This window comes from Apostichopus japonicus, chromosome 12 (genome assembly GCF_037975245.1).
Source record: "Apostichopus japonicus isolate 1M-3 chromosome 12, ASM3797524v1, whole genome shotgun sequence".
Classification (NCBI taxonomy): domain Eukaryota; kingdom Metazoa; phylum Echinodermata; class Holothuroidea; order Aspidochirotida; family Stichopodidae; genus Apostichopus; species Apostichopus japonicus.
Window position 1 is genome coordinate 4,818,576 of NC_092572.1, and position 14,491 is coordinate 4,833,066.

General features: G+C 33.2%; 1 protein-coding gene across 1 annotated transcript in view; it reads left to right on the top strand.

Moving 5' to 3' along the window:
• The window catches only part of LOC139977797 (uncharacterized), a 36,054-nt gene that overhangs the window by 16,734 nt on the left and 4,829 nt on the right, over nucleotides 1-14,491 (top strand). The window contains exons 2-3 of the mRNA XM_071987441.1: nucleotides 10,580-10,630; nucleotides 12,753-12,905. Coding sequence (XP_071843542.1) covers nucleotides 10,580-10,630; nucleotides 12,753-12,905 — 204 coding nt within the window. The remainder of the gene's footprint in view (nucleotides 1-10,579; nucleotides 10,631-12,752; nucleotides 12,906-14,491) is intronic.

Genomic DNA, 14,491 nt, shown 5'->3' on the forward strand with positions numbered 1-14,491 from the left:
TTCTTATAAAGTTAGTGGTGGACATTTCTTCTACCCATGTCATCATGGTGAACTAACACTATTTTAAACTCCAATGTCAACTGAAATCTTGTGAAATTATTTTATTTTAGTAGAATTGATAACAATATTTAGCAAGATATAGATAAAAGGAAATTATTGAAAGATGAATCTTGATGTCATTTCTTTTCAATTTTCACTCTCCCTTGTTAACGACTGACTTATGACTGGAATAAACCAATCGATTATTTATTCATTTCAATTTAGTATGAATGTTTCATATTTAAATTATTGCGGGGAAGACTTGGTCTATTAAGTGTAAGATTATATTGTATATGTCTTACTTTGACAAACCTTGGTATTGTGTCAATTGTCTCTACTTTTAGAGACTAAGTCTATAAAGTATAAGATTATCTTATATATGTCTTGCTTTGTCAGATCTTGGTATTGTGTCAATTGTCTCTACTTTTAGAGATTAAGTCCATTAAGTGTAAGATTATATTGTATATGTCTTGCTTTGATAGATCTTAGTATTGTGTCAATTGTCTCTACTTTAGAGACTAAGTCTATAAAGTATAAGATTATCTTATATATGTCTTGCTTTGTCAGATCTTGGTATTGTGTCAATTGTCTCTACTTTTAGAGATTAAGTCCATTAAGTGTAAGATTATATTGTATATGTCTTGCTTTGATAGATCTTAGTATTGTGTCAATTGTCTCTACTTTAGAGACTAAGTCTATAAAGTATAAGATTATCTTATATATGTCTTGCTTTGTCAGATCTTGGTATTGTGTCAATTGTCTCTACTTTTAGAGATTAAGTCTATTAAGTGTAAGATTATATTGTATATGTCTTGCTTTGATAGATCTTAGTATTGTGTCCATTGTTCATGCTTTTAGAGACTAAGTCCATTAAGTGTAAGAATATATTGTATATGTCTTGCTTTGATAGATCTTAGTATTGTGTCCATTGTGAATGCTTTTAGAGACTTAGTCTATTAACTGTAAGATTATCTTATATATATCTTGCTTTTACAGATCTTCGTATTGTGTCAATTGTCTCTGCTTTTAGAGATTAAGTCTATCAAGTGTAAGATTATCTGATATATGTCTTGATTTTACAGATCTTAGTATTGTGTCCATTGTTCATGCTTTTAGAGACTAAGTCCATTAAGTGTAAGAATATATTGTATATGTCTTGCTTTGATAGATCTTAGTATTGTGTCCATTGTGAATGCTTTTAGAGACTTAGTCTATTAACTGTAAGATTATCTTATATATATCTTGCTTTTACAGATCTTCGTATTGTGTCAATTGTCTCTGCTTTTAGAGATTAAGTCTATCAAGTGTAAGATTATCTGATATATGTCTTGATTTTACAGATCTTAGTATTGTGTCCATTGTGAATGCTTTTAGAGACTAAGTCTATTAAGTGTAAGATTATCTTACATATGTCTTGATTTGACAGATCTTAGTATTGTGTCAATTGTCTCTACTTTAGAGACTAAGTCTATAAAGTATAAGACTATCATATATATGTCTTGTTTTGACAGATCTTAGTATTGTGTCAATTGTCTCTACTTTAGAGACTAAGTCTATAAAGTATAAGATTATCTTATATATGTCTTGCTTTGACAGATCTTGGTATTGTGTCAATTGTCTCTACTTTTAGAGATTAAGTCTATTAAGTGTAAGATTATCTGATATATGTCTTGATTTTACAGATCTTCGTATTGTGTCCATTGTTCATGCTTTTAGAGACTAAGTCTATTAAGTGTAAGATTATCTTACATATGTCTTGATTTGACAGATCTTAGTATTGTGTCAATTGTCTCTACTTTAGAGACTAAGTCTATAAAGTATAAGACTATCATATATATGTCTTGTTTTGACAGATCTTCGTATTCTGTCAATTGTCTCTACTTTTAGAGACTAAGTCCATTAAGTGTAAGATTATATTGTATATGTCTTGCTTTGATAGATCTTAGTATTGTGTCCATTGTGAATGCTTTTAGAGACTTAGTCTATTAAGTGTAAGATTATCTTATATATATCTTGCTTTTACAGATCTTCGTATTGTGTCAACTGTCTCTGCTTTTAGAGACTAAAGCCCGGGTCACATCTGCGCGATTCAACACGCGATTCAACTCGCAATACAATTGAAGGTTGAATCGCGTAGTTAGACACGGGTATCAACTTGTTGCGCAATAAATGTTGCGCCTTCGATTTGGGTTGATTTGCAATAGAGCAATGTCCTAATCAGCGCAACTTCTCAGAAGCAACTTTTCTGATTCGCGTGATTTTAGTTGCGAGTTGAATCGCGTGTTGAATCGCGCAGATGTGACCCGGGCTTAAGTCTACTTACTTTGCAACATGTCTCAAATGTTACTTGTTGTATTAACGATAATCTACAACCACCCGCTTGGTTGGGCTTAGATGTTGAGAATTGGCAATTCACTTTATAAATCCCTTCAATTCAAACTTTCTGACATCAAATTGATCGTTACGATAGTAGAACTACGGTCGTCATCTAACATTGATGTCATATTAGCAAACACAAAAGCTATTGGAAAACTCAACTTAATTATAGAATTATCTCATTAAAAGAGTAAATTATGTTTAGTTCTCACGTGTTCCCAGCCAGTAACGCTTTCCCGATGTTCCTCATTTTTGTCAGCAGCAGCTGACGCTGTTGTGACACACATTACTACATTGGCTCAACATGACACAACAAAATCAACTGAACGACCCGATTCTACAACAAAGGAGAGAGTTAAGAGTAAGTGTTTTCAAATGATGGTAGCCAACTATAAATATAAAGTTACCGTTGACAGAAATTTTAATAATAATCAGCATGTGTTAATTGCTTATAAAGTTAGTGGTCGACATTTCTTCTCCCGATATCATCATGGTGAACTAACAATGTTTTAAATTCCAATGTTAATTGAAATCTTGGGAATTTCTTTTATTTCAGTAGAATTGATAACAAAATTTAGCAAAATATAGATCAAAGGAAATTATTCCTTTTCACTTTTCTCTGTTCCTTGATAACGGCTGACTTATAACTGGAATAGATCAATCGATTATTTATTTATTTCTATTTAGTATTATTATTATTTTATATTTATATTTTTAACGGGGGAGATGGGGGGATTGGAGTGAGGCTGGGGGGTGTCATCTGTTTAAATGCGGTTAAATATAGATGACGTAAATTTGGCATTTTCTGTTTCGATGAACCACAGTTCTATATCAAAAGCTCAATATGATTATTTGCCCTTAAATAAAAGACCTATGTTAAATTACATACGTTCCATACGTTTCTTGAAAAGAATTTATCTATTTGGTTAAGGAGTCGTAAACAGGTGCACATACGTTAAATCCTACCGTTGATAATTGTAAAGAAAGCTACTTTTATTATGTTGTGTGAATATTCGTATTTGTATTGGTGTTGTCATGGCAACTGAAGATGCGAATTTTATGCGAGGTTGTTACAACGGAAGGAAATAAATTATGCATGAAGTTATTATTTCTCCTTCATACATTTACAAGTCAAAACCTTCTTGACAAGCTACTTGACAGGCTACTACTGAACTACTGACATACATTATCTGAACAGGTCAATATATATATATATATATATATATATATATATATATATATATATATATATATATATATATATATACCTATATACCTATAGAGTAAGAATATGATCTCGTATCTAGTGTTGTTTCATGCCTCCTCCAGCTGTTCAAATATTGTTTTAGATCTCCTTTAGTCTTAGTCTGCTTTACTGTTACATTTCATAAAAGTTGTTTTAGGTAAATTACATTGTAACCTTTTTTAAATGTCGTGAAATACGGTACCCTTTAGCTTTGTCATTTTCAACCGGTGACTGATTAGAGGGGAATAAATGATCCTAGGCAACTATTAATATAAGATAATCATTGACGAAAGTTGTAGTAAATTGAGATGCGATACTTACAGTTTTAAAATCAATGTGAGTGCACTTCTTGTAACGATATATTATATTGGTGATCAAATTAAAATAGTGACGTTTTAATTTTAAGTTTTATGTTAGTAGAATTGATAACAATATTTAGCAGGACACATATGAAGAAGAATATTGATGTAATTCCTTTTCACTTTTCTCTGTTCCTTTGATACCGACTGACTTGTGACTGGAATAGACCAATCGATGTACTGGATTAGTGATGATAAGGTAACTTGGTCTGAAGCAGTGAGAGGAGAATAAAGAAGCAGCGGCCTTTCGAGAGCAAACCTTAGGCGGGTATGATGGGATCTGGATAGGCATCCATGAGTCGGTAAAAGAAGGTAAAAACAAACAAATATATTAAAGTAGCCATTGTCTTTGGTGGCTAATGCCCCGAATCTTGATCAGAAATATGCATAATATAACTCAAACTACCGTTGAATTTGATGAAAGTAGTCACAACGCCATCCTAAATTTATTTTCACTAAACTAGAAGTCACAATCAACATCTCTTTGCTCAAAAAAAAAAAAAAAAACGATCTCATTGGGTACCACTGTCTATTTCATGTATTAAGTTGTCGATATATTAATTATTTGAATTTAAAATTGATAGGTCCTGCTAATAAATTATGGTGATATGATGTGTTAAATTGAATAATAAAAATTAATAATTAAATTGGAGAATTACTATCTGATATGAAAATGATCAGCTTTGTTAACTCATCTTAGATGAAATACTGGCGGATTGGATTGCTGATTTAAATTGGGTAGCCCTACTAGGTTTGGTCATTTAGTATTATTTCAATTAGCTTACTTGCAAACAAATGGAGGGACAATAGGGATAGGTGTGGGCTGGTAAGCTTTCTGAGGGTTAAACACAACTGATTAACCTGAGAATGAATATGAGATAGACAATACTGGTGATATTTAGTGTATTAACAATTGAAATACGTTACTTTCCGTTAATACATATAAAAAGCATTGGACAAGTCGATTTTGTAATTGGTATTGTATTTTTATAAATACTTTTAAATAATGTAGGCAAATGCGAAGACGAAGACTGCGTGGTAATGGGGAATGGTGATTATAACGACTTTAAATGTGAAAGGAAGTTACGTTTTTGTTGTGAACATTACGTTGTTATTTAATAAAAGGCAGGATTGACTAAAGGAAAGGAACGATACCTGCTAAAAGAGTAAGAAGATCGTTAAACTTTCGAATTTGTTTTGTCTTGTGTTGCTCTTGTTGAACTTTACGTAGACACAATTCATACTTGTTATACATCGATCGAATACGGACTTCTCAGTACGTCGTACTTTTACTAATCAAACACCAATGTATCACTGGAATGAAACGTATTTGTCAACCAGCGAAAGAAATTAACTGATTGATTAAAATAATGGTAAGAAACTAACAGAGAAAATACAATAATCGATGAATGTACTATTTTATTGTGAGTTTTATATTTACGTCAACAACATCGTCTTTTCTGGCAAACTGTGAGCGGGGTGGATGTCTCTGAATGAAGTTCAAACAAGAAAAACAGAATCAAAAATACTACTTGAAGTTACATTTTAAATAGTAAAAAGGAATTCTAAATATACGGAAATAACCATGTAGCAAGCACCAAACAGAAAAAGGAACTTAACGGATAATATAAACTATTTTATTGAAAATACAACAAGGCATCAGTTAAAACAAAGATGACACCATGGTAAGAAAAATGCACTTGTTATCACTGCTTTAAAAAACAAAACATTTCTTAAAAACAACCAAAAGGGTAAAATTGTTTATTTATTTTGATTATAATTTTCTTCAATTGTTTACAGTAAATAAAAACATCAATTACTGATTACGTTATATCTTAGTAATATATGGACGTATTGATATGATGATGTTATGTTTTAACATATGTGTTCATTCCAGCTATTCAAATAGCCCGCTGATGACTTGTACATCATGTTTCCTTCCTTACGTTCTTTATTTGACTCAATTATCATCGTGTATTAAAGCTTTGTATTGTGTTAGATATCCTACGGGAGCATGTCCTTGTCTTCTGTCAACCATGAACTATTTAATTGGATAGTACAGAACAGGTGATGTATCCCAAATCAAATCGATTGTTTGGATTCATTTTCAAGCCATATGTCTAATTCCATCACTCATGTTCCATATTTGGTGGATCATGGTAACATACCAGAGTTTAAAGCCTCATAATACGCATTCTATATTAAACACTAACCGATACTTAATTCTATTCTTGTTTCTTTTCTTTCTTGTTATAAGTGTGTGGTAAATAATCGTACAATGTGATGAAGTAATGTTTTGGTCAATATTTTGGCAAAATTGTGACACATATTCGTTTGTCCTTATTTCTCAACTGAATAACGTTCTTCATGTTGGCGCTTTACTACCTAAGTAAAGACATTCCAAAAATATTTGAGACCATTTCATAAAAAAAAAAAAAAAAATACATATGTGTTTGATGAAAAGAATATTTATATTACTTGATCTCTATGAGTTAGATCAGAATAATATTCATCCCGTAACAAAACATGCACACTAACTATTTAGTCCTAACTGGATTGTACATATTCTATATATAGCTAAGACCATCAACTCATTTCGCTCGCATCCTTTGTTCCAAATAATATTTCACTTAGAGTACACAATCTTCATATTTCTGAGGACCAATATGTTTCCACATGGTTATATTATGATCACTTTTATTGGTCGAAATGGTACAAGAACGACATACTCGAGAACACAAATATCGTATTTGATTTTTAGATCACCTATTACGTATGATTTATTACTTAATAACAAAGGGATACACATATATTGATATAAACCTATAGTGATATATACATAGGCCTATATTGATACATATATATATTGATATATACAAATATTAATATATATATATATATATTTACATATGTTGATATATATATGTATATATATCTATCTATCTATCTATCTATATATCTCTCTCTCTCTCTATATATATATACATATTTTGCTATATATATTGATATAAACATATATATAAATATAAATATATATATATTTATGTATATATTAATATATATAAATATATATATATATATACATATATATATATATGTATGTATATATATTTATTTATATTTATTTTTATTTATATACATATAAATATTGATACTTTGATGTACTCTTATTTCAAACACTAATGTAATAATGTTTTGATGTTATATGTTTATGGAACGGAATTCGAAAAGGGAAGTACTTTGATGCATTAAGATTAAAAACATTTATGTAATAAAGATTTGATGTTATATGTATAAGGAACGAAATCCGAAATAGGAAATACTTTCATATACTTAGATTAAAAACACTCGTGTAACCATGTTTTGACTTTATATGTTTGTGGAACGGAATTAGAAAAAGGAAAGTATTGTGATGTACTTGGATTAAAAACACTTATGTAATAATGTTTTACTTTTCGCACTTCGCGCGTGTATACCGTCTTGCAACGGTTTTTGTTTACATTTCTTAAGATGGTAGCAACACACAATGAAATGGCTGAATAACATATGGTTTGATCCGCATCAAACATCCATGTGTTATAACCATTTACTAATCAGGGGTACCGAAAGGCAATAATATTGCACCGACTTCAGACTGGTGCAATCCCCGAAAGGTTTAAATATATCTCCCTCAGAAGCACTTGCCAACAAATGTGCCCCTAGAAATTGGAAATTGCCCACCTACGGTGGGCAAGTGAATTACCTCACACACCTAATACTGTCTTCCAAAATGTATTCTGCAATGTAAAATAGCCAAGAATGTTTTTCCTTCCATTTTTGGCTGTCAGGTTACAGGATATCGAATCTAAAGGTCTTTAATTTTAAAAAAATCTTTGGGCTAACCCCAGAAACCATCCCCTTCACCACGCCTAGAGATCAGTACCAGCTGGGCTTCAATTGGTATAGGAGTCCCCGAACAACGGTTTGTCCCCCTGATTTTCTTTCACCACACATGCCACCCCCCTCCCGATTTGTGATGCTTCCGAAGTGCCCCTCCAAAAATGTGACCCCATATTTTGTAAAGCTTTCTACACCCATGCCCTCGACCAAGGGGCAATTCGAACGCATTTGCAAAAAAATGCTGTTAGAACTGCATTTACATTTCCTATTTGGGAATGGCTCCGTATAATTACGTTGTAATAATTATCGACATTATTTTGTTAGTAGAGTGAACTTTTCGAGATTTCCAACTTGAACAAAATTCCGCACAGCCGAATTTCCTTCGCGTCCCCTAAGCCTAGTCCGGGGACTTCAACAACATCGTCATTTCTGACAAAATGGGAGCAGCGTGGTTTTTCTGAATGGAGTACAAACAGGAAAAATAAAAATAATTGAAAATACATTTAAATAATAAAACAGTAAATCTGAGTAAACGCCAATAACCACGTAGCAAATACCAAAAGTGGAACTTAAGTATAAAATCAACTTACGATTTTAGAGAAAATATAACAACGCATGAGATTAAAACGAACAGGACACTATCGTAAGAAAAAGAGATGCAAAACACACTATCACATTTCACTGCGCACTAAGTAGGTTCCCTAATTCAAACGCCTATCCAGTTTCCAGACTGTTGTTTCTTGGGTTCATAATTGATGGTCAATAATACATTTAATGGAAGAAAAAACATCAATTATTCTGGTGGTGATGTAAGTTCAAGATTTGATTTTGTATATAGAGAAATATAAACAATTGGAACATTAAAGTGCGTAATATATGGTCCCACCATGCTACACGCTCCACAACCACAACGGCCAGTCTGTCTACCCTTTTGCCCCACTCCAGTCCCTGGTACGCTGAGCAGCAAGCGAGAGGCAGCAGGTTCTGTTTGTACAGTCGGTATATCCAGGCACGTAGCCAGCCCTGTCGGCCTTGGGAGGGGGAGAGGATGGGCGAAAAAAGATGAACGTTTCTATTTCATGGTTCACATTTAATTGTGAAATACTGAATAGTATTGAATCGAAGCTATCGATCTATTGTTCAAATATGATCATCTGTTTTTTATTGTTCTTGAACTTCTTTCCTTGGAGCTTCTGCTGTCTGAACTGTTTCTATTATTATCATTTTTGAAAAGGTCTAATTGAGCACAAATAAATAACAACAACAAAATCCTTTTCTAGAGCGTCATGTCTGCTTCATCTCAACTGTTTGTGCTCTCGATTCGACCCCAGTGAGCTTAATCAAGTCATTCGGCAGGTCATGTGACGTCATAAGGCTTGGAAGTGTCTACGAGATTGTACAAATGAGTGTCTCAATGACACTAAACATGGTATATCTGCAACATATATTTCGCTTGCACTGTCTTATATCGTAACCTACATAAGAACAGTTTCTTAACGTAGTATTGCATGGTTCATATACGGCTGGTTTCAAGAAAATAATAAGAACGAAAAGCTTCAATATTTCGTTACATAATTGTCACAATATTTTTCTTTATTTTTAATTTGGCGGAAAGGGGGGGGGGGCGGAGGGTTGAAGGAGGTTTGTGGATTCCCATCGGTTTTACTTGTATTTAAGTAGATGTAATTATCGATACAAAAGGGCGGAGGAGGGTTGCGATAACCTTTATATATAGCAGCCATATAGCCTACATGACGTTATTTCGTCTGTTCCGCCTTTTATGAACCACAGTTCTTTGACAAAACGCGCAATATAAGTATTTGCCTTTATCAATCGAAAGACTTGTAATGTTACATTGCATACGTTTCATGCTTATTATGAAAGGGATTATTCATTTGGTTAAGATGACATAAAACATGCACATACGTTAAATCGTACGGCTGGTAATTGTGAGAGAAAGCTTCTTCTTTTGTATTATTTGAATATTTGTATTAGGTTGTTATAGCAACTGAAGATATAAAATTTATATGAAATTGGTACAAAGGAAGGAAATATAATGATTGAAGAAAGTACACCTTCATAAATTCTAAAAATCAAACATCTCTTTTTGTTGACGCCATGACGAACCATGTATTTGTTGCTTAGTCGCTTATACCATTGATATTAGATAACAGGATGGTCGTTATAACGACATCAGCAGTAGCACTGATTTCTATTTTTGTTATAAATACTACTTTGATATTTAATAAAAGACAGAATTGACTAAGAAGGAAAGGAACACTTTCATAATAATTACAACAGCGTTATTACTATTAAGAAGAAGCTGCATCAAATACTAAGATGGAGATAGGACTCACTGTAATGTTACTGATCCTATACGGTTTGTACTGCTTTCTTTTTCGTTGCTTCGTTCTCGCATCACCTTCAATTTCAAGACTTAAAATAACTGCATGCACTAACTTTGACTGTACTGCTCGTTATTTCGTGAATCGAAAACCAAGTTTGTCTGCGGATAAGCGCTTAACAAGGCGCGGATCCAGGAACCAGGTGTAAAGTTTGTACATCGCTTTTGGTCAACAAGCTAGGATGCCCAAAGATCCTCAATAGTTGCATTCATCTTACCCAGGTCAACATGTAGTTAGTGTATTATTCATTTCATTTGTTCTAAATTCATATTTAGGTTTCATATCAACGGAAGGTGCCCCTACACCCCAAACTGTGGAAAATAAAGGTGAGTAGAAAAGGAACTAACGGCTTGCATTATTGTGTGCCTTTTTCAATCTTGGTGGATTGCACCCTGAAATTGTCTTGCGAATGTCGATGCATTCTTCTTATAATATTTAACAAGGTTGATGCGTAGTCGCGTGATCAATTCACATTATATCTCCCTGTACTGAAGCGGTACTGTGGAACTTTATAGGTAATTTTTTTGTGACACAATGTCTTCTTTTTAACTGTTACTGTGATTTCTGCATGGCTGCCAAGATAAATCAGTCGTTAACATGATGTTATTAATATTTTGTGTCATTAAATTATGTAATATAGTAATAAATTTAACACCAACACGTCGTAGATAACTATATTAAAACTGATTGAGCTCAGCTAACTTATTTTCTTCTCTACTTCAGTCTGCAAAGTTTTCACCTGCAAACTATTTTAAAGTTTGGTTTACTCCTCATACCATGTAATCAATGATGGTATCAACGTCTAGTAAATACAAATTGGTAAATGCTAACATACCCTGTTTACCCTTTAATACTTAATCTACCAAATATTTCCTTGAAATTTATTTTACCGACGAGTGTCCGCAGATTAACTAAAATGCAAAATGTCTAACATTATTTTTCCAGCAAGTTGGAACAATTCTAATACCACAACATACTGTCCTCTCATATCATGCTTCAACGTAGTTTGCTGACAGTATGAATAGTTCTTAAGCTGTCTCTGATAGTAACATGATATTTATACTGTTCATACTGTCAGTAACAGTGCTTTGAAGCTTGACATTAAAGTAGAGATAATTATAAAGAACGTGTCCAATTGATGTTTTCGACATACATTTCTATTTTCATCAACTCAAAAAGTCTGTATTGTCAACATTGCTCACCATTTGGTTGTATTCAATTTCTGTACATTGTTTATTTGTTAGTATTTAGGACAAAAATTTCTCTTCAAATTCATCCATTGCTGTTTTCTGGATTTGCTATTTAGATGTAACTGAATGGAACGTTTATTCGGAAGGTATCGTTTGTATAAAACCACCCTCCTATTAGTTGATATGCGCAACGGGGACTAAAGGGAAAAGGGAGTGGAGGGGCATAAATATGTTACACAATAGTCTATTATATTTCACGAAAAATGTTACAGTTATTACCAAAACGATCAGACTATATTGTCGATCAGGTTGAAGTGGCTCTTTTGTCTGATTTAGAGGTTATACCTCATAGTCTCTGATCGTTTATTGGCCTATAAGAGACAATCTAAGAGTTTAAGATGACACATCTACGATCGTCCCTGTAAACACAGCTCTGTTGAATCAATCATTTCTAGGAGTTTAAATTAGGGTGTTGGTTTACATCGTGCCTCATGATTATGTATAGTGATTCGGTGAATATTGTTATGATGCAGCATGTTACTTTAATGGTTTACTACTACTACTATTTGATGTTATGCAATGCTTAAATGGTGTATTATTATGCTAATTTGTAAACGTAGAGCACAACCAATGCAGTTCTAAGCTACGGTCGAGTTACCTCACCGAATGTCATGTAAATTAGTTTTCAAGGAGTGGCTCGGTCTCTTCTCCCATTGTCACCAAGCTGTACGTCACGCCACGTAAAACAACTATGTCTGCCTAGCACTTACAAAAACCCACCTTTTCCGTTTCGGCCTCTCTTCACCATGCCAACCACTCTGTGTGTGACTTTCTCTTAATTCTCTTTTGAATACCATTCTTCTGGACTTATCATTTACCTTACCTGGTCCTGTTCTCTACCGGAACTGTTATTTACGTAAAGCGCCTTCCGGAAGCTTCCAGACACACCCGCACTGTTACTTAATCAACACCGACTACCCTGGGATTTGACACCCCGACGGAGAGCCCAGAGGTAGTACCTTGCGTGCGCGCTAAGTTAACTTTAAGTATTAAGGTATGTAATGTATTTATGATAAGTTATATATTTTTGTTACCAAGAGACACGTATTAGATTCATTTTAAAAACAAAATCTCTCTAACCTACTTTATTGTGTTCGTTTCCCAAACCATGATATCTGGACTGCGTAACAATATCTTTCAATTAACTTATCGACTAACAAGACAAATATATCATATTATCCCACTTTCCTCATTTTAGATGCAAGCATCTGTTACTCTCACCACAGAACGTCTGATCGTAGCTCCATTTTCAGACAGACTAGCTGCCACGGGGATCATGACTTAGAAGTGCCAACCGATTCGTCCATTGTGACATCACTGCTAAATTTTACACCAGACAGACACAACCAAGGTAAGTTACTAAACTAAATAATTCCATGACACCAGATACCATTTTAAGCAATAATGTAAACAATAATGATTTTTTTAAATAGTACTAAGGAACATTGGGTAACCTTGTACAATTACCCTAATATTCCTAATTTGACAGTATTCAATGGAATATGGTATGATGTAGGTATACAACCGACTACTCGAATATCGTTGCTTTATATCTCAGATATCAGGATTTCATTCATGATATGCAGAGACAATTTATTAGCAAATGTTGAATGGTCAAATTAAGGACATTTCTTGGATTGCCTAATTTAAAAGGTTGAATCATTTGGTCTCTTATCGGCCCTAACTTAAAATAAACCTCACGATGAGAACATTTTGAATCGATTGATAATTCAGATCTGCCGAACGAGAGCGATTAGCTACAGCTCTGCCTAACATATGGGGGAAATGGCTATAATAGGATATGTGTCTACAAGTAAGCAACGCCTACAACGAATGTCTTGATATGGACACGTGGGTTCTAGAAATGAACACGTGTGGCAAAATGAAATGTTATTATTCTAAAATGTTTAAAACAATTAGTAAACGTTTCTTAATATTTGAGAGTGAGAACAGAAGAGTATGCACGCTCGCAAGGATGCATTAAATTTCTCAGTATTATAGTATATATATATATATATATATATATATATCCTTACCGTTTTCGTACCTCTGGACATACAATCAGCGTCCAAAGCCTAGTGGTAAGGGTGTCCGCATATAAAGAAAACAAATTGTGCCGTTGAAACGATGTCTGTTTTACACTGCTTCAATAATTGTTATCCAAACGTTTTCAAATAGTACTAAGGAATTTTGAATAAATTTGAATAATTACCTAATATACCAATTTGACTTATTATTAGAGTAATATCATTGTCTTCTAGCAACATTTGTTAGAATTTTATTCATGATATAAAGATATATTATGTTCACAGTTTTCAAGGACAACTTAAGGAAATTTGTTGACAAAATATTCTAGATTGCTTAATTTAACGGGCTGAATCAAGCCGTAACTAAAAATAAATATTATGACGAGAACATTCTGAATCGAATGATAAATCATCTCTGCCGAACGAGGGCGATTAAATACATCTCTGCCTAACACATTGGGGACAGTTGTTATAATGGGCTATGCTATTATTCTAAAAGGTTTAAATGTAGATCTGTAGAAGGAAAACAATTTGTTAACTTTTCTTAAAATAGGTTTAATTGCATTCAACTTCAAATCCGTAACTAAACGTTAACGAAAAGATATCGATTGGATCTTTCGTATTAAGTATTAGTCCGCTTCCAGTATAGTCATGATTTATTTTGTTATATTTCCATCAATGCCACTTACACTTATCTAACGTCATCCTTTCATTATGTTTAATTATGAATGCGATATATATATATATATATATATATAAATATATATATAGGTATAATAAGGGGCTAATCAACGGTCTAGCTTGCGTTACTCACAGGATTAATGCACGATAGGGAGATAATGCTAGCGATGCACGAGGGCGGAGCGTAGCGGGGCCCGAGTGCATCCAGCGATACATAGACTACCATTTG